This window comes from Microcaecilia unicolor, chromosome 13, assembly GCF_901765095.1.
Source record: "Microcaecilia unicolor chromosome 13, aMicUni1.1, whole genome shotgun sequence".
NCBI classification, from domain to species: domain Eukaryota; kingdom Metazoa; phylum Chordata; class Amphibia; order Gymnophiona; family Siphonopidae; genus Microcaecilia; species Microcaecilia unicolor.
The window spans coordinates 5,833,979-5,854,966 of record NC_044043.1 but is presented as its reverse complement, the minus strand read 5'-3'; the positions used below and the strand labels follow the sequence as shown (position 1 = coordinate 5,854,966).

The window sequence follows — 20,988 nt, the reverse complement described above, 5'->3', positions numbered from 1 at the left end:
GGGCATTTTATTTCTTGTCCATAATATTAATGATATGTAGCTCTCTATTACTCCTGTGCACATCTCTGGCATTCGAACTACATTGCATTTGACATACTATTTGTTTTGAAAACAATAAAATCTGTATATTGGAAATATAAATAAAAGCAGACCTGGAGCACATACTTGGCAGCAGATTATACTTTAGGCGTTCCTCGTCAGTAAATTTCTGCTTCGAGTAAATCTTTAAGGCCAGGGCTCGCGCTGTGTCCCATTGATATAATTACAGCAGTAGAATTACCAGTACTCACTACTGGAGTCACCAAACGATTAACTTGTTTGCTTCTTGGCTCTGTTCTTTTCTAGTTTGGTCTGAGTCCTGGGTTTCATCTTCTACTATAATTAACATTTAACACCAGCTCTATGGCTGACACAAGTGTCTAGTTGCCCTGCAAGCTTAGGGTTACCATTTTGTGTCCTCTGAAAAAGAGGACACATGCCACGCCCCCGCCTGCACCCGCCACGCCCACTGCCACGCCCCTTTTGGATCGTAATTCCGCCCCCTTTCCCCTCCCCTCTTCACATAGTCCCCTCCCCCGCACCCCCCCATCACATACTCCCCTCCCCCTGTCACATGCTCCCCTCCCCTTCCTTACCATCTTCCCTGGTGGTCTAGTGACGTCTTCGGGGCAGGAAAGAGTCCCCTCTTTCCTGCCCGGAGCGCTGCCTGCCCTTGCCTACATCCTTCTCGGTCTCGGCTGAGGATTCAAAATGGCCGCCGAGAGTTGAAGCGGCCTCGCGAGACTTCAACTCTCGGTGGCCATTTTGAATCACCAGCAGAGACCGAGAAGGAGGATGGGCAAGGCAGAGCTCCGGGCAGGAAAGAGGGGGCTCTTTCCTGCCCCGAAAGACGTCACTAGACCACCAGGGAAGATGGTAAGGAAGGTGAGGGGAGACCCACGGCGCCGATGGATCGCGCAACTGCACGCACGCGCGCCCTCCCGCACGCACGTTTGTCCAGAAATCCGGACAAACGTGCATGCAGGCAAAACCCGCCGGACGCCCCGGACATGCCCTCAAAAAGAGGACATGTCCGGGGGAATCCGGACAAATGGTAACCCTATGCAAGCTAATCTATATAAATAAAATCCCCCTCAGACATTCTGAATCCCCCTCAGACGTTCTGAAGCTCACCTCTCTCCAACTGTGGCTCCTGACCTAGGCTATTCGGACTCCCGCACTCAGCCACGCCCATCTGCGCCCTAGGCCACGCTCCATCTGGACATAAAAAGCACTCTCAACGTTCCATTGACCACTGACGTCAATGAAGCCAGTTCGTTTGTTCGAAGCTCTGTAGCAGCAGATGTGGGCCCCGCCCTCGCGTCAAACGTAATGACGTTGAGGGCGGAGCACATTCAAGGAGCCAATCAGTAGCCGAAAGCAGGAGAGAGGCCAGGTTCACACTCTCGCACAGGACGAAGAGGGAGGGCGGCAACACGGCGAGCAAATGGCTGCGGCGAGTGTCCAATGTGGAGGAGGCGGGTGAGGGCTCGGGGTCGAGGACCACTGGCGACTCGGAAGCGGGCGGGCGGGCGGCCGGGCGGGGGGGGGGGGGGAGGAAACACCACTGGCTACGACTCCAGCACAGCCGTCATCCCATTCACTGAAAACAAAAGAAGCAACCTATGACATGCTTCAGGAGGTTTAATACACAGGAGTGGAAGTGACCCAAGCAAGTGTACGGTAAGCAAGGAAGCCCATTGGTTAATCTCTATTTCAACTCCCCCACGCAGCCGTCATTGCTATACACTCACAAACAAGCAAACCTAGGAGCTGCTGCTTCACATTGTCATTTTTAAATTGAGGACAAAAGGAGAGGGGACACAGACAGACCCTGCAACTGGGAGGGGGGACCCTGCAACTGGGAGAAAGGGACGGGGGGAACCCCCCTGGAACTGGGAGGGAGGGGGGAATCCCCCCTGCAACAGACCGGGGGGGGGGGGGGAGACCCTGGCACATACTCTCATTCTCACACACACACTCGCACCCAGTCTCACTCTCCCTCTGTCACACACACAGACACGCGCGCACATTCACTCTCTCTCACACACTCACTCTCTCAAACATACACACTCCGAGGAAAACTTTGCTAGCGCCCGTTTCATTTCTGTACGAAACAGGCCTTTTTTACTAGTATTCTATAAAGGAACATAAGAACTTAAGAATAGCCACACTGGGACACATTGGAGCCGACTCTGTGGGTGCTGTGGGTGCTTGAGCACCCCCAATATTGAGAAAATTCTTTATGTGTGTCCAGGGAGGGGTCATTTCCATTGGGCTTAGCACCCCCAATAATTTTGAAAAGTTGGCTCCTACGCTGGGACAGACCATTGGTCCATCTAGCCCAGTATCCCGTTTCCAACAGTGGCCAATCCAGGTCACAAGTCCCAAGATTCCATGCTACCAATCCCAGGGCAAGCAGTGGCTTCCCTCATGTTCATCTCAATAACAGACTATGGACTTTTCCTCCAGGAATTTGTCCAAACCTTTTTTAAACCCAGAGCTTAACTATTCGTCAAGTGAAAAAAGGTTTCCTCCTATTTGTTTTAAAATTATTTCCAGGTAATTTCGTTGAGTGTCCTCTGGTCTTTGTACTTTTTGAAAGAGTGAAAAATCGATTCACTTTTACTTATTCTACACCACGCTGGATTTTGTAGACCTCGATTATATCTCCCCTCAGCTGTCTCTTTTCCAAGCTGAAGAGCCCTAACCTCTTTAGCCTTTCCTCATTAAGGAGCAGTTTCATCCCCTTTATCATTTTGGTCGCTCTTCTTTGAACCTTTTCTAATTCTGCTTTAAGTACCTACTTTCCATTAGAGAACTGACTCCATGTAGGATTACCCTCATAGTGACATGAGGTAAGAGCCTATTATAATGGACCGAGGTGCCTAGTATAACCTGATATCAGCAGACCAAGCATTTTGGTACCCACGGTGATGCCAGCCCTAGAACTGGTGTAAGCGCAGGCACCTGACTGCAACCAGGGACATGTATAACTTGCAGTACACCGCCTTGAGTGAATTCCTTCAAAAAGGCAGTAAATAAATTCTAATAAATGAAAAAATGTAAGTGGGAGACCTGCCTGAGCCCTGCCCTTCTGTACGTTCCCCCTTTCAAATGCATACTGTGGACGTTAAGTGGATATTTGCAGAATATCAGCACAAACATACCTAAATCTCCACTACCCAAGCTGCAAAGGACTCAAATACAAATCAACTTACGCATCCAGCTTTTCCTATATAAGTGCACAACTATGGAACGCACTGCCAAAAGTCGTAAAAACAACGTATGACCACCTAAACTTACGGAAATCACTAAAAACAAACCGGTTCAAAAAGGCGTTCCCCACCGACCCAACTTAAAAACCGGAATCCCCACAACACAACGAAACCAAAGCTCGTAATGGACATAAAATAACTCTTCCACTCTAAGATCCCTAATGTGTCTGTCACACATGAACCTTATTCTACCATAATATCACTTTGTATTTGTCCATACCGGAATTGGCGAACGCCTCTACAGTACTATGTAAGACACATTGAGCCTGCAAATAGGTGGGAAAATGTGAGATACAAATACATATATGCTTAGGCGCCCTCCCCTAGATTCTATATAATGCACCTAGAGATCTGCGCTGAAATCTAGACGTAACCTATACCAATGTGCATAACTTAGTTGGCTTAACCAGCTAATCAGCATTGATAACAGCACTTAACAAGCAATAATGAGCACTAATTAGATTTTACGCACACAACTCACTAAGCGTATTCTGTCATGAACTGTGCCTAAATTCTAACGCGTGCTGTTCAAAAGAGGAATGGCTACGGGCGGGGAAATGGGCATTCCAAAATGTATGCGCGCAGTTATAGAATAGGGCTCTGTGCGCAGGGATTTAAGACATTTCCGTTGGCCTAAATGGTCGCGCGTTGTTTTAGGTGCTAGGATTTCTGCCTAAGCATATTCCATATACCGCGCCTAAACATAGGTACCGCTTATAGAATACGCTTAGGCGGAAATCTTTACTGTGAAGCAGGGGCGTAGCCAGACTTCGGCGGGAGGGGGGTCCAGAGCCTGAGGTGAGGGGGCACATTTTAGCCCCCCCCCCCCGGCACCGCCGACCCCCCCTCTGCCGCCACCAACAACAACTTTGACCCCCCCCCTGCCGACGACCCTCTCGACCCCCCTCCCGCCGCCAACCCTCCCCCGCTGCTGCCGTCTCCTAACTTTGCTGGCAGGGGACCCCAACCCCCGCCAGCCGAGGTCCTCATCTTCCGGCGCAAGGCTTCGTTCTGTTTCTGTGAGTCTGATGTCCTGCACGAGTCACAGAAACAAAAGAAAGCCTTACAGATCAGCCAGAAACACGGCTGCTAGCTGATCTGCAAGGCTTCGTTTTGTTTCTGTGACTCTGACGTCCTGCACGTGACGTCAGACTCACAGAAACAGAACGAAGCCTTGCGCCGGAAGAAGGAGACCTCAGCTGGCGAGGGTTGGGGGTCCACCGCCAGCAAAGGTAGGTGATAGTGACGGCGGGGGAGGGTTGGCGGCGGGGGGGGGGGTCGAGGAGGTCGTCGGCAGGGGGGGTTCAGGGCCAAATTTACAGGGGCCCAGGCCCCCATGGCCCCACGTAGCTACGCCAGTGCCGTGCGGATTTTTTAGGTGCCATATATAGAATCTGGACCCCTGTTAACATTTACATGGGTATGGAAGCACACGAGCATCTCTGATAGCGTTCTAAACATTTATGCATGCAGTGTGCCCAGTTTATAGAACTGCACTTTATGTGGATACGCAACAGGTCCTGTTGTCCAGATAAATGTTTTTCAAAATTACCCATATGTTTCTATGTTACGTGATCTGCACCTTCCATATTAAAGCTCTCCTTCCCGCAGTGCTCGCTTCAGCTGTGATCTCTGCATGAGGTTCTAATGCTGATTCAAGTGACAGATTTAATTGGCTTCATAATGTCTGGGATACTTTTAGAAGCTTGAATGCTGACTTCTTAAGACTCACAACTAGAAATGAGGAATTTAAGGACCTATTTCTTAAGCTGGCCTAAAACAATGTGGTTTTGTTCTTGAGGTATTCATTCAAGCACATTACTTGAATGCATCCGTTAGTAAATACCAGAGCAAGAGTGCTTCTGCAGCTGGGAACCTATGGACGGCTATGCAACAGCAATGGCTGTGCATTCCATCGAGCAGGAAAATGGGATCCCAGTCATTCTGGGCCATAAAATGTGAAAGGGGCAGTTAGCTCCAAGTTTGGCAGTTCCTTTCCCTGACCAAGGAACAACAGTTCCCTTCTCTCAACACCATCAAATGTCTCTCCATCACAAAAAACCCCAGTAGTCCTGTCACTATCAGCAAACCCCATCTAAGGGCAGCCAGCTGTATTTTCAGTTAAGACACGGGGGGGGGGGGGGGGGGGCAGAACAGGAGATTACGTTTACCCAATTAAGGACCCAAAGGGTATGGCGGTGATGGTGGGAGTGCTATTTTGGCTTGTTTGGGTGGGGCATGGGGGCAAGACTACCAGGGCTCACCCAAATTTGGAGATAGAGCTGTTTCTAAAATTTGTTAAATTAAATAATAAGAATTTTGTCAAGGGTGAGAAGCTGTGTTTTTGGAGGGGGGTTCAAAAATCCTTTCTAGTGGAGGGATGTTTAACTTTAGCTCAGTGGCGGGACTGCGTAACTTGGGTCTACTGGGGCTGAGCATGACAACAGACAGTCAGAAAACTGCAACTCAGTGGACTATGCAAGCCTGGTTTACATGTTTTTCAGCTCAATGCTATGAATTTGCATGATAAGTAGTTCATTTACATTTAATTGCAGAAAGCAGCTTATTGGCCACATTAGTGCTAAAAATGTATTTAATAAAATGTATTAGCGTTTTTACGGGTTTTGCAAGGCCCTATGGTGAATCAGACCAGCATGCATGTGAGACGGGCCATCATTTTAATCATCCTCTACAGATTTAAGGTCTTCTCAGCGACCCCGCCTAATTATTTCTCCCCTGAAAGAAATTAAAAAGTCAAATTCAGCAACAGAACTTTATAGGATCAGCTTCTGCCCTCCAGCTTTATCCACCCAGAATTTTCTGTCCTTCCGGAAAATGGTGACTGGTACGGTTACCATATTTGCCCTCCTGCAACCTATTAGTCATCGCCCCTACCCATCCAGGGGCAGGACCGCTAGGGCTCCACCCCTATGGTAGTCACACCCCTTTTACCAGCCATGACACATATAAACAGGCATCATTGAAAATATTACACCAGTATAGGAGAAGAAAAATAACTTGTGGGGGTTTTTTTTGTTTTCATTATAAATAATTTCTGTAAACTGTTACAGCTCCAGTTTACCCAAAATGACACAAACCAAATTAGCACACAGACGAGGAATTAGGAGAACAGTCTTGCCAAATCTGAAAAACAATATGTTATCAAAATCTCAGAACCTAACAAAGAGATCCCTATTCATACACTTGGCCTGCAGTCACATATGAAGAACAGAGACAGCCCCTCTTCAAATTCTTCAAAAATTAACCTGAAATCCTAAGAAGTTAGACTCTGCATGCAGCACAATACCAGAAAAACAGAAAGAAATACATTGCTATACAATGCAAAATAAGACAACAGATATAAATTCTCAAAGTGGACATATTCCAAACACTAAAATGAAAATAAAATGAGTTTTTCTACCTTTGTTGTCTGGTGACTTTGTTTTTCTGATCATGTTGGTCCCAGTCTCTGATTCTGCTGCTCTCTTAACTTTGTTTCCAGGGCTTCCTTTCCATTTATTTCTTTACTTTCCTCCTTTCTTCTTCATTTCTTGCCTTACATCCATAAGTAAAAGCTGGGTCCTCCGCAGACTTGACTGGAGGAGGTAAAGAGTGGATCCAGCTTCTGCCTATTTTCTCCATCCATGTGCAGTGTTTCTCCTCTCCTCCTTATCCCTCCATATGCATCTCCTTTCTCTACCTTCCCTCTCCTCCATCCATGTCCAGCATTTTTCCTCTCCCCCTCCATCCATGTCCTGCATTTCTCCTCTCTCCCTCCATTCGTGTTCATCTCACTTCCTCTCTCTTCCTTCCCCTCCCATCCATGTGCAGCATTTCTCCTGTCACCCCTCCCCTCCATCCATGTGCATCTCCTTCCTCTGTCTTCTTTCCCCTCCATCCATGTCCAGCATTTCTTCTCTCTCCCTTCCCTTCCATCTGTGTGCATCTCCTTCCTGTCTTTCCTTCCCTCCATCCTTGTCCAACATTTCTCCTCTCTTCTCTGTCCTCCACTCCATCCATGTCCAGCATTTCTCCTCTCTCCCCTCTGCTCCATGTGCATCTCCTTCCTGTCTTCTCTCCCCATCCATGCTCAGAATTTCTCCTGCCCTCTCCCTCCATTCATGTCCAGCAACTCTTCTCTCTCCCCTGCCCTCCCATCCATCCATCCATGTCCAGCAACTCTCCTCTCTCCCCTGCCCTCCCGTCTATCCATCCATGTCCAGCAACTCTCCTCTCTCCCCTGCCCTCCCGTCCATCCATCCATGTCCAGCAACTCAGTCCTCTCTCCCCTGCCCTCCCCTCAATCCACCCATGTCCAGCAACTCTCCTCTCCCCTGCCCTTCCCTCCATCCATCTACCCATCCATATCCAGCAACTCTCCTCTCCCCTGCCCTCTCCTCCATCCATCCATATCAAGCAATTCTCCTCTCTTCCCTGCCTCCCTCCATCCATCCATACCCAGCAATTCTCCTCTCTCCCCTGCCTTCCCCTCCATGTCCACCTAACCATCGATATCAAGCAATTCTCCTCTCTCCCCTGCCCCCCTCCATCCATCCATGCCCAGGAATTCTCCTCTCTCCCCTCCATGTCCAGCAATTTCTCCTCTCCCCTGCCCTCCCCTCCCATCCATGTCCAGCAATTCTCCTTTGCCCCTATCATCACCTCCCATCCATGTCCAGCGATTCTCCTCTGCCCTCCCCTCCCATCGATATCCAGAGATTTCTCCTCTCTCTCTCCCCTCCATGTCCAGTGATTTTCCTTTGCCCCCTGTCCTCCCCTCCCATCCATGTCCAGTGAATCGTTCCAACCCCACCTGCCTACCCTCTTCTCACCCAGCATCCCCCTTTTTGTTCCTGCCACCCTGTGGGGTTTAAATATTTTATTCTACCTTGGTCACAATGGCAGCAGTGAAGGCAGCAGGCTCGTCTCTAGCCTTCCCTTCCGGGTCCCGCTCTTGCGGAAAGAGGAAATGACCTCAGAAGAAGGCGGGACATTGAGAGGGAAGGGAAGGCTAGAGACAAGCCTGCTGCCTTCACTGCCACCACTGCAATCGAGGTAAAAGATTTAAACCCCCCCCCCCCCCCCAGGGCGACAGGAATGAAAGGAGGGCAATCGTGGAGCTAAAGGCGGGCAGGTGGGATCCGAGAGCTGCCTGCAGGTGAGCCCCCCGGGCGGCGGTAAGCATGGCTTGTGGAACCCTCCACAGGTCAGCACCCCCCTGCCATGTTTACCACGCTTACCGTGTTCCGCTGGCCCTGAATACACCCGATCCACAGCTAACTTAGGCGCAGCAATTTAGGCCTGGTTTTAGGTGGCCTAAATGGGTGCGCCTAAACTTTAGTTACAAGAACGACGCAGGAGTATATTCTATACACTACGCCTAACTTTTGCAGGAGAGAACAGCAATGTCTTCCTTCCAACAAAACTGTTCCTTCGATGCTTTAAGTCAACTGCGCACAGCGATAGGGTATTCAGGTTTTAATTGGCTATGAACTGCTTTGAATAGTTGTCCATATGAGTGGTATAGAAATTTTTTCCAATAAACCAACCTGTACTATAAATGTCTGATTACTCTGTTTTGTTTTGTTTATTTTTTGTTATGCAACACTTAACATCACTCATCACTCAGTGCATTTCAAAGTATTTACATACTACTGACAGCATACTTGATATCATAGAATACAAAACTATGGTAATATAATAGATAAAATATCAAAATAAGTCAGAATACACTATGAAGAAAATGGGAACAGAGAAAAGATGACAGAATGAAAATTTCAAACCAAGTGATGCCGTTCAGACATTCATAGAGTTGTTGGGAGCTAGTGCAGGAAGCTCAAATCAACCCACAGTTATACGATCTACTTCTCCACAGTCTTATGACCCAGTGGATCCAGATCACGGACAATCTCTAGGACTTTTTACTTCCGGTTCTGACGTTTCAGTTTGCCCGGTTTTCCTACTTCTCTGCCAACAGTGACGTTCATTGGATGTTTCCTGGCTAACATCTCTGTACTATAACAACCCATAAAGTTGACTTTATATACTTGTTAGTCTCTGTGTTCACTGTCACGTTAATTAGCAGCACCCAGATTCATATAGGTGCTGAAAAATGGCCTGCAGTAGTGTAGACGTGTGTTTTGCGCACACACAGAATTATTTTTTAGCGCACCTACAAAAAAATGCCCTTTTTTGCCGAAAATGGATGTGCGGCAAAATAAAAATTGTCGTGCATCCATTTTGGGTCTGAGACCTTACCTAGTGGTAAGGTCTCACACGGTAACCGGGTGGTAACGGTCTACGCGCAACAGAAAATTAAAAATAGTTTTCAGACGCGCATAGCGGACCCGTGACAAAATTGAAATTAACGCAAGGGCCACACGGTAACCGGGCGGTAACTCCAATTTGGTGTGCGTTAGATGCTCGTAGGCACCTACGCGGCTTAGTAAAAGGGCCCCATAGTAACATAGTAAATGATGGCATATAAAGACCTGTACGGTCCATCCAGTCTGCCCAAGAAAACTCATTTTACATGATATGCTTTATATGTATACCCAAGTTTGATTTTGATTTGTCCTTGCCATTCTCGGGGCACAAACCGTACGTTCTGAAGCTAACATTGAAGCCCCTTAAAATTTACACTCCAGCCCATTCATATCTATTAAGTCACAATCAGGGCATAGAAGTCTGCCCAGCACTAGTTTCGCTTCCCAATTACCAGCGTCGCCACCCGATCTCCACTAAGATTCCGTGGATCCATTCCTTCTAAACAGGATTCCTTTGTGATTATCCCTGCTAGTTATTTCTACCTTTTCCACTGAGCACAACACAACCTTTCCAAAAAAGCAGCCATGTTCCTCTGCCATCACTCTTGCCTCACGCAGTGTCTTCATGAGCAGTGGACGGGGTAGAGCTAGAGAGAGGGCCCAGGAGGTACTGTGCTTTGTTTTTGCAGTAGATCGTCAGACCCAACATTTTAGTTTTTTTCATTTGGTTTTAAAAATTCAGCTTAAAGTGAAACAAAACAAAAATAAAAAGAGAAAACAAGAGAAAACCCTAGAACAAAACATGTATGTCAGCCTATCCTTTTTGCCTATATACTATAACCCTGGCACAGCTTGTGAGACCTCCGCATTTCAGAATTTGTCTGATACAAACATTTTCCTTCTATCCACTTTGGCAGGGGCATCCGCTAGCCAAGTGCATGCTGAAGAAAGCCACAGAACAATGGCTGAAACACGAGTTCCACTTAGTCAGACGCAGCAAGACCCCCCCCTCCCCACACCCCAAGCACACGTTCCATATACTGTGCCCGAGGGAGTTTCCCCATTTAGTACCTAGAGAAAAAAAATTCTCAGCACATCAGGACACTCAAAAGTCTTCACTGACCTAAACCAACTCGATAACCTCCTCTTCTCTATCCTATCCTTACCCACGTGTTTGGTAGATGCGGTAATAATAATTTAAACAAACCATAAACTACTCATTTATTCCAGCACAACACTGCCCTTTGTTCTGGATGATAGGATTAAGGTATTTCCAGATTCTGTATCTTACGAAACGCGAATCACCTAAAAATAAAATGTAGCTCTTAAAATACTGCCCATCCCCCATATTCATTCAAGCTGCTGGAAGCGGTCATCAATCACCTCTAGGAAAACAATGTTGCTCCTGAAAAAAAACATTAGCCACCCACCAGAGTACAGCTGTGAAAATGGAAATACAATTTTAATCTGTAGAAGGTGAAGTGAAAGACAGACCTAAACATGCCTGGAAGATGTCTACATTTCCAAAAGAAGAGTTTCTTTGGCGTGAATGCCTTAATAGTTTGGCCAATCTCACACTCTGTTCATTGGGCCCTTATCTGCTCACTGGGTCAAACAACACCTGAAACTGCTTCAGCTAAACACTTACAAATGTTGCTCCAGGTGCGTTATCCCTCAACAACATTTATTAACTGCTCCTTTCTTCTCTCCTCCTGAAAAGGAATCTCAATCTGGAACAGGCAAATCCCTCTCACTGAACGTACTGAATCCTTTCCTGCTTTCAGACAGAGGTGGCAAGAGGTATGAAACCGAGGGTTAGCCGAGATACAAGGACTGAAAACCTCTCCCACCCGCCTTTCATTCTAAAATGGTATTCGGTACAAAGGAAGCACCGTAATTATATGTAAAAACTGTAAAGGCTAATGCCTAGGTGCAAGAAACTCAATCAAACTAACACACCCAGTTTCCAGCAGCCGCATCTGGCCACAGCACATTATCAGCTCCTGGCGTAAGAAACACAATTTCTATACATCAGAATTTCTTTTCAAAAGCAAAAAGTCCTGGTCAATTCCTTTTGGAAGGTGATTCAACAGATTGCACGGTGCAGCCTGGCTAGGCCGGCTGTCTTCCTGGGCAAAGGACACCAAATGATTACACAGCATGTCAGGCAAACTGCTTCAATAAATTACAGGGTTAAGGTGGTGATTTGGATGCTGCTCATGAAAACAGAGCTACATCTTTCAGAAGCTGCAGAAGTAGGGAGAGGGGATTCAAGCACACAGAAAAAAAAAAAATCAAGTTGGAGAGAGCAATGCAACCCTGATTCCAGGACAAATACAGATGTACGAAGACTTTATCTCATTGGGAAACATGCTTAGTGCATGTGGTCTGGGCCAGTGCTTCCGTAAGTCACTACCAGTGGTCCCCAAACCTTTTCCTGCAGGCACCCCCAGTCAGTCAGGGTTTCAGGATATCCGCACTGAATATTCATGAGAGAGATTTGCATGCCCTACCTCCACTGCATGCAAATCTCTCATGAATATTCATCGTGGGTATCCTGAAAGCCTGACTGGTTGGGGTGCCTCCAGCACCGGGTTTGGGCACCTCTGTGCCTTTAAACGTATTTGCCACTTTCACGAAAACAACGAAATAACAGCAGATTGGGGCTTTCATCTTTTTTTCCAGTTCTAGTAAAACGACAGAAACTCTGCCCGGTTTTTCTTTCTTTGCATCTTTTCTTCCTGTCTTTCTGGCAGAAATCCACCGTGAAGCTCGGCAGCTCAATCTGTCATTGCATTATGCTCCTGAATACATACACCGGGATAGTTTAGATTTTCAACGAGACATGATGTGGTGGCTTGTCTGCACTTGAATGCACACTGGTGTTTAACGGGTCCAAGAAACAAAAAAAAATTGAAAAGTGAATAACATACACTGAGAAAGTAAGTCAGATCTAGAGAATGCAGTAAATGAAAGAAGCACCACACAGCTCTACCAATGGACAACTGACACCGTCCTCACTAGACCGAACAGCTCTGCTCAGAAGTGTCCAACTCCACAAACTGTTTGGATTCCAACTTGCACCATGTACACTCAGTTAATTACAGTCATTCATTTCACTGCTTATACAATTTATATTTACAGTAATGACAGCAACTGTGTGTTACTGAAATTCTTCCTCTTGGCAGTCGGTCCCGCATCTTGGCATGAATTTGATTTTGCATGACATTAAATCTTTCTCCCAAACGTATTAACTCTTTATCCAGCTCAAGCTATTGCACAAAAAAAAAAAAAAAGAGAGAAGAGCCTACATCTGTAGTATATCACGTTCAGACTTGCATTAACCCTTTCCCATACGTGTTATCATTGCATGCACTTTGCATACTATTGCAAGGTCCATATTGATACCTGGTACATTTAGGTTCTTTTTATATTTTAGGTGTTTTGCATTCATCGCTCCCCATTCAAATATGCAGAAGAGATTTTACACAACTTGGGGAATAACGCACACAGCAGCCAAAATGGAACTTATCAACCAGAGGAGCACGTTGCCCAGATCCACCCAGCCTGTGCTTCCCCATTTTACAGGATAAATCACTGCAGTGTGTGAACCGACAAGCCAATTCCATTGTGCTATAAACGCTGTACACAAATGTATGTGGAAAATCAGCCCCATGGGGCACTTACCGCCAGCTGAGAGGACCGTGAGAAGGCAGCAAAACAGGGTAGGTCCAGGGCCACGCAACATCATTCCAAGGCCACTAACGTCCCAGAGAATGGAGTCCACAGAGCCAGAGAACAGGATCAATAATGTCAGAAGCATCAGATCCACCTCAATCAGAGAAACCAGTGTAGCTGAAGACAGTCAGAGTCAAGGAGTAGTGATAGAAGCCAGCAAACACAATAAACGAAAAAAAAAAACCCCAACAACAACCATCAAATCCAAAACAGCTGCAAGGCATGAGGATCAGGACTCCTGAGGTTTTGTTGTGGCAGCACCTCTGTGGGGTAGTAGCATTGGTCATGGGAAATCCTCTTGGAGCTTGGCCTGAAGATGCTGCCCAGCAGATAGAGGATCAGGTATAGGGATGGACAACAGGAAAGCACAGGTGGGTGTGGACTTGGTCCCTCTGGCAAAGAAAGGACGTAGGGTGTGGACTCAGGCAGTTCCTCCTGGAGAGTAAGAGGGGCCAGGGGTGGGTGTTGGGTGGTTATCCCCCTCAGAGATGAAGGCAAGGAGTTTGGCCAGTACCTTGGTCTACCAAACACGGTGGCACATGGCCTCACCCCCTCGCTTGTGACTAGCCAAATTGCAAGACCAGGAGAGAAAAGAGAAACCAATCAGAATGTGGGGGAAAGGAGGTTTAGGGTCAGAAAAGTAGCATGTGCTCCCCACCTTCACACCCCTGAGCGTTCCCAGGAGATTCCAGGTCTACTGTAGACTCCACATGCTCTGTCCTCCCCTTCAGGTAAGGAAGAAGGTAAACTTGGATGGCAGTTCCTTCCAAAGCCTTCTAGTCTGGTGCACAATCCAAGAGCAGGTGCAAAGAATTTAACTTAATCCATTGTGCAAATAATCGAAAAGAGAAAGTTTTTTTTTTCCCTTTTTTTACAGCAGGCTGAAGAAATGCACGGTATGATGAAAGCAGACCATCCTCACAGCTTTAAAAGAAGAAACCCTGGATTTATAAAGCACCTTATTCCGAGGAGGTTCCCCCCAGCCAGAAGCGATGCACAATCCTTCAGTCTGCAGCCACCTGCCTGAGACACAGCTCTTTGATTCCCAGCCAGATCCGCACTGCATGGGATGAGGATTTTATTCCCCCTGAGACGGCAAATCTTTTGGAAGAGCAGCAGCTTAGGAGGGAGGGAGAAGAAAGAAAGAAAAAAAAAAAAGGAGAACCGACTTGTTCTGAAATTACCAAGGTACAGAGAATATCCCCGTTTAATCAGTCTGGCAGGGGCGTTGCTAGGCAGAGGCTCCTGGGGCTTGGGCCAGATTCTATTGGCCAATGCCTGAAGCTCAGGCTCCTCCCCTCTGCTAACGTGCAGGGAACAAGGAAGGAGGGGAGGAGCCAGCACAGAGCAAAGAGGAGGGGAACTGGGGAACTTCACTACCAGGTGATCTGTGCAGTAAGCAAGAAAGAGCAGCAAAACCACCGTCAGCACAGCTTCAGAGCAGTCCCAACTCACAGGATTTACGTTAACAGCAGCCCAAAGGATTGCAAGATATTAGGATGCGAATACAGATTCAACTGAAGCACTACAGAGCCCCTGCACAGAAACTGCACTCCAGCAAAATGCAGACAGATGCTCGTCAAATACAGAAGCGTCCGTAGAGTAAAGATGCAGCCAAACACTGAACTGGATGCCCCAGGAAGCCAGACTCTGCATGCAATTCAGTACTGGAGAAAACCAGAAACAGAAATGTGTGTTCTTGTTGCACTGTGAAATATGGAAAGATACTTTCCTAAAGATGACAGAGAAAAATCAGCTACTCCTGAAAGAATGAGCAGGCAAAGTGCTCTATAAGCCTGAGAGTAAAAGCAGCTACACTTGCAAATTTATGTTGGTTCTGCCTCCATAGAAGCTCAGACCCATAAGCAAAATGCAGACAGATGCGTCCGTAGAGTAGCAATAGAAAGATGCAGCCAAACACTGAACTGGATGCCCCAGGAAGCCAGACTCTGCATGCAATTCAGTACTGGAGAAACCCAGAAACAGAAATGTGTGTTCTTGTTGCACTGTGAAATATATAAAGATGACAGAAAAAGCAGCAGGCAAAGTGGTCTATAATCCTGAGAGTAAAAGCAGCTACACTTGCAAATTTATGTTGGTTCTGCCTCCATAGAAGTTGGAGGAACGGGAAACATTTCAGGCAAAAAGTCCGCCGGAGAAGTAGTGTAGCCTACCATGCATCTAACTTCCCCTACCTGGGATCCCAACTCTGGAATGCTCTGCCCAGATACATTCGGTCAATTAGTGAATATCTTCCCTTTAGGAAACTATTGAAAACCCATCTGTTCAAACAGGTTTACCCAAATGACTTGACCTACCATAAGCAAACATATGCAACCCATCTATTTACCAGTTCAACTAATCAATAACAACAATGACTCAGAAAATATTTACTACCAACCGTCTTACCCTTCATGCTCTTCCCCAACTTCTTCTTTATCGCTCCACCTCCTTACCTATCCCTTATCCTTTCTCTCATACCTCTTTTATCCCATTTACCCTTGTTCATTTGTCCTACCACAGACCTCCTTTGTTGATTCTGATACTACAGATTGTATTCTCTTGTTACTATGTAAGCTGCATTGAGCCTGCGATGAGCAGAAAAGCACGGGGTATCAATGCAATAGATAAATAAATAATAGCCAACACAACCCTTCAAAGAAAACGGGGAAATGATGTAAAAAAAAAATGTATTTATTCCATTAAAAGATTCTTCAGAAAAGGACTCAGGAGCTTAGTCAAGATCGAGAGGCGGGGATGGAGGTTGGGAGGCGGGGATAGGGCTGGGCAGACTTATACGGTCTGTGCCAGAGCCGGTGGTGGGAAGCGGGACTGGTGGTTGGGAGGCGGGGATAGTGCTGGATAGACTTGTACGGTCTGTGCCAGAGCCGGGGTTGGGAGGCAGGGCTGGGGAGGTGAAGATAGTGCTGGGCAGACTTATACGGTCTGTGCCTGTGCCAGAGCCGGTAGTTGGGAGGTGGGGCTGGTGGTTGGGAGGCGGGGATAGTGCGGGGCAGACTTATGCGGTCTGTGCCCTGAAGAGCACAGGTACAAATCAAAGTAGGGTATACACAAAAAGCAGCAAATATGAGTTATCTTGTTGGGCAGACTGGATGGACCGTGCAGGTCTTTTTCTGCCGTCATCTACTATGTTACTATCCTGCTTATAATCGAACGAGAAAAACGCCCAAGTTCCGACCTAAATCGGGAGATGGACGTTTATCTCACAAAAACGAATAAAGCGGTATAATCGAAAGCCGATTTTTGGACGTTTTCAACTGCACTCCGTCGCGGATGCGGACAAAGTTGATGGGGGCGTGTCAGAGGTGTGGTGAAGGCGGAACTGGGGCGTGGTTATCTGCCGAACAAACATGGGCGCATTTCACCGATAATGGGAAAAAGTATGCGTTTTTAGCTAGAATTTAGGACACTTTTCCTGGACCCTGTTTTTTCACGAATAAGGCCCCAAAAAGTGCCCTAAATGACCAGATGACCACTGGAGGGAATCGGGGATGACCTCCTCTGAATCCCCCAGTGGTCACTAACCCCCTCCCACCACAAAAAAATGATGTTTCACAACTTTTTATTTTCACCCTCAAATGTCATACCCAGCTCCCTGGCAGCAGTATGCAGGTCACTGGAGCAGTTATTAGGGGGTGCAGTGGACTTCAGGCAGGTGGACCCAGTCCCATCCCCCCCCCCCACCTGTTACAATTGTGCTGCTTAATGCTTAGTCGTCCAACCCCCCCCCAAACCCACTGTACCCACATGTAGGTGCCCCCCTTCACCCCTTAGGGCTATAGTAATGGTGTAGACTTGTGGGCAGGGGGATTTGGGGGGCTCAACACACAAGGGAAGGGTGCTATGCACCTGGGAGCTCTTTTACCTTTTTTTTTTTTTTTTTTTTGTAAAAGTGCCCCCTAGGGTGCCCGGTTGGTGTCGTGGCATGTGAGGGGGACCAGTGCACTACGACTCCTGGCCCCTCCCACGAACAAATGCCTTGGATTTATTCATTTTTGAGCCGGGCGCTTTCATTTTCCATTATCACTGAAAAACAAAAACGCCCAGCTCACAAATTGTCGAATAAAACATGGACGTCTATTTTTTTCGAAAATACGGTTCGGTCCGCCCCTTCACGGACCCGAACTCGGAGATAAACGCCCATGGAGATAGGCGTTTCTGTTCGATTATGCCCCTCCAAGTTATGTTACTATGACTCGACACGGCACAGTATTTCGGCTAAGTGCCTGCCTCTGTTGTCTACAAATAAGAAAACTAAATATACAAAACTAAATATAATAAAAGAAGGATAAAAGACCAGGAAAAACTGCAAAGGACAGAACTTCCAAACAAGTAAAGAAAATAAAAACATAAAAATAACTGACCTTATGAAATACAATGGGTTTGTCCGATAGCAATGCAATGTATAAAAAGACAAAGGAATGATTGCAGTCTATGAGAGAAAGGTTAGATATGTATATTAAAATCCATGACTATTCAATATTTCCAGACACCGAAAGAAGACTTAGAGGGGCATAATCGAACAGAAACGCCTATCTCCATGGGCGTTTATCTCCGAGAACGGGTCCGTGAAGGGGCGGACCGAATCGTATTTTCGAAAAAACATGGACGTTTATCTTTTTTTGAGCTGGGCGTTTTTGTTTTTCAGCGATAATGGAAACCGAAAACGCCCAGCTCAAAAACGAATAACTCCAAGACATTTATTCGTGGGAGGGGCCAGGATTCGTAGTGCACTGGTCCCCCTCACATGCCAGGACACCAACCGGGCACCCTAGGGGGCACTTTTACAAAAACAAAAAAAAAAGGTAAAAGAGCTCCCAGGTGCATAGCACCCTTCCCTTGTGTGTTGAGCCCCCCAAATCCCCCTCAAAACCCACTGCCCACAAGTCTACACCATTACTATAGCCCTAAGGGGTGAAGGGGGGCACCTACATGTGGGTACAGTGGGTTTGGGGGGGGTTGGACGACTAAGCATTAAGCAGCACAATTGTAACAGGTAGGGGGGGGATGGGCCTGGGTCCACCTGCCTGAAGTCCACTGCACCCCCTAACAACTGCTCCAGGGACCTGCATACTGCTGCCAGGGAGGTGGGTATGACATTTGAGGGTGAAAATAAAAAGTTGTGAAACAGCATATTTTGTGGTGGGAGGGGGTTCGTGACCACTGGGGGAGTCAGGGGAGGTCATCCCCGATTCCCTCCAGTGGTCATCTGGTCATTTAGGGCACTTTTTGGGGCCTTATTCGTGGAAAAACAGGGTCCAGGAAAAGTGCCCTAAATTCTCGCTAAAAACGCATATTTTTTTTCCATTATCGGCGAAAGGCGCCCATCTCTGATCGGCAGATAACCACGCCCCAGTTCCGCCTTCACCACGCCTTTGACACGCCCCCATCAACGTTGTACGCTTCCGCGACAGAGTGCAGTTGAAAATGTCCAAATTCGGCTTTTGATTATACCGCTTTATTCGTTTTTGGGAGATAAACGTCTATCTCCCGATTTGGGTCACAATATAGGCGTTTTTCTCTTTCGATTATAAGCAGGATAGACTGGCATTTTCAATATAATATCTAAGTCCGACGTTGGACGTTCTGCACAAAACATCCAAAATCTGAATAGAAAAGAAGGTCATTTTTGAAAAAAGAAAAAAGTATCTTTTTTTTGTTTTTTTTTAGAAAATACCATTTCAAACAAGGTTTTGTGCTTTGTACATTTTTGGGGGGGGGGGGGGGGGGGGGAGGGGAGCATTTTTTGAAAAAAAAAACTGTCCAAATGAAAAACAGAGAAAATCAAGCCATTGGGATGTAGGAGGGGGTCAGCATTTTTACTACACTGGTCCCCCAGACATCCCAGCAGAGCAGTGAGGCACCGTATGGAGCACTGCAGTGGACTTCACATAAATGCTTCCAGAAAAACATCTCACCATTGCCCCCCCCCCCAAAACCCACTACCTCCAACTGCACACCACAACAATAGACCTTATGTGTGAAGGGGGCACCTATATGTGGATACAGTGGGTTTCTGGTGAGTTTTGGAAGGCTCACAGTTTTCACCACAAGTGTAACAGGTAGGGAGAGTTATGGGCCTGGGTCCGCTGCTCTGTACCCACCACTAGACTCCTCCAGGGACCTGCATGCTGCTCTAATAGACTTGACTATAACATTAGAGGCTGGTAAGTAATGTTTTAATCACTTTTTTGGGGGGGGTGGGAGGTCATCCCTGATTCCCTCCAGTGGTCTGGCCATTTATGGTACCCTTTTGTGCCTTATTCGTTATAAAAACAGGTCTAGCTCAAAACGTCTTAGTTTTAGTCTTGAAACGTTTTGTTTTGTTCTATTGTGGCTGAAAAATGTCCAAGTCTTAGGAACGTCCATATCCCAGCCTTAACATGCCCCCAACAATGCCCCCCTTGAGATTTGGATGAACTGTAGAATGACAGCATAGAAAACCTCGGAAAATACCGATTTGGATGTTTTTGTGAGAAAGACATCCAAATGCTGTTATATGGTACCTGTTAGATGTTTTTCTCTTTCGAAAATGAACCCCGTGGATGGGGCATAATCGAACGGGGACGACCATCTCTAAGGGCACCCATCTCTAACGTCGTCCCAGGGAAGGGGCAGGGAAACCCGTATTATTGAAACAAGATGGGCGTCCATCCTTCGTTTCGATAATACGGTCGGGGACGCCCAAATCTCAACATGTAGGTCGACCTTAGAGATGGTTGACCTAAATGTTGAGATGATTGACCTTAGAGATGGTCGTCCCCAGTTTTCGGCGATAATGGAAACCGAGGACACCCATCTCAAAAACGACCAAATCCAACTAATTTGGTCGTGGGATGAGCCAGCATTCGTAGTGCACTGGTCCCCCTCACATACCAGGACACCAACTGGGCACCCTAGGGGGCACTGCAGTGGACTTCACAAATTGCTCCCAGGTGCATAGCTCCCTTACCTTCGGTGCTGAGCCCCCCAAAACCCACTCCCCACAACTGTACACCACTACCATAGCCCTAAGGGGTGAAGGGGGGCACATACATGTGGGTACAGTGGGTTTCAGGTGGGTTTTGAAGGGCTCATATTTACCAGCACAAGTGTAACAGGAAGGGGGGGATGGGCCTGGGTCCACCTGCCTGAAGTCCACTGCACCCCCTAATAACTGCTCCAGTGACCTGCATACTGCTGCCAGGGAGGTGGGTATGACATTTGAGGCTGGCATAGAGGCTGGCAAAAAACATTTTTAATTTTTTTTTTTTAGGGTGGGAGGGGGTTGGTGACCACTGGGGGAATAAGGGGAGGTCATCCCCAATTCCCTCCGGTGGTCATCTGGTCAGTTTGGGCACCTTTTTGAGACTTGGTTGTAAAAACAGTGGACCAAGTAAAGTCGACCAAATGCTCGTCAGGGACGCCCTTCTTTTTTCCATTATCAGCTGAGGACGCCCATCTCTTAATCACGCCCCAGTCCCGCCTTCGCTACGGTGCCAGCACACCTACGTGAACTTTGGTCGTCCCCACGACAGGAAGCAGTTGAGGGCGGCCAAAATCGGCTTTCGATTATGCCGATTTGGGCGACCCTGAGAGAAGGACGCCCATCTCCTGATTTGTGTCAGAAGATGGGCGCCCTTCTCTTTCGAAAATGCCCCTAATAG

At 47.2% G+C, this 20,988-nt stretch overlaps 1 protein-coding gene across 1 annotated transcript in view; it reads right to left on the bottom strand.

The window, feature by feature from the left end:
* TMEM132E (transmembrane protein 132E) overlaps positions 1-13,548 on the bottom strand; it is a 1,213,499-nt gene extending 1,199,951 nt beyond the window's left edge. The window contains exon 1 of the mRNA XM_030185882.1: positions 13,271-13,548. Within this exon, the coding sequence (XP_030041742.1) occupies positions 13,271-13,406 (136 nt within the window). The 5' untranslated portion in view covers positions 13,407-13,548. The remainder of the gene's footprint in view (positions 1-13,270) is intronic.
* Between the last annotated feature and the right edge of the window lie 7,440 nt (positions 13,549-20,988).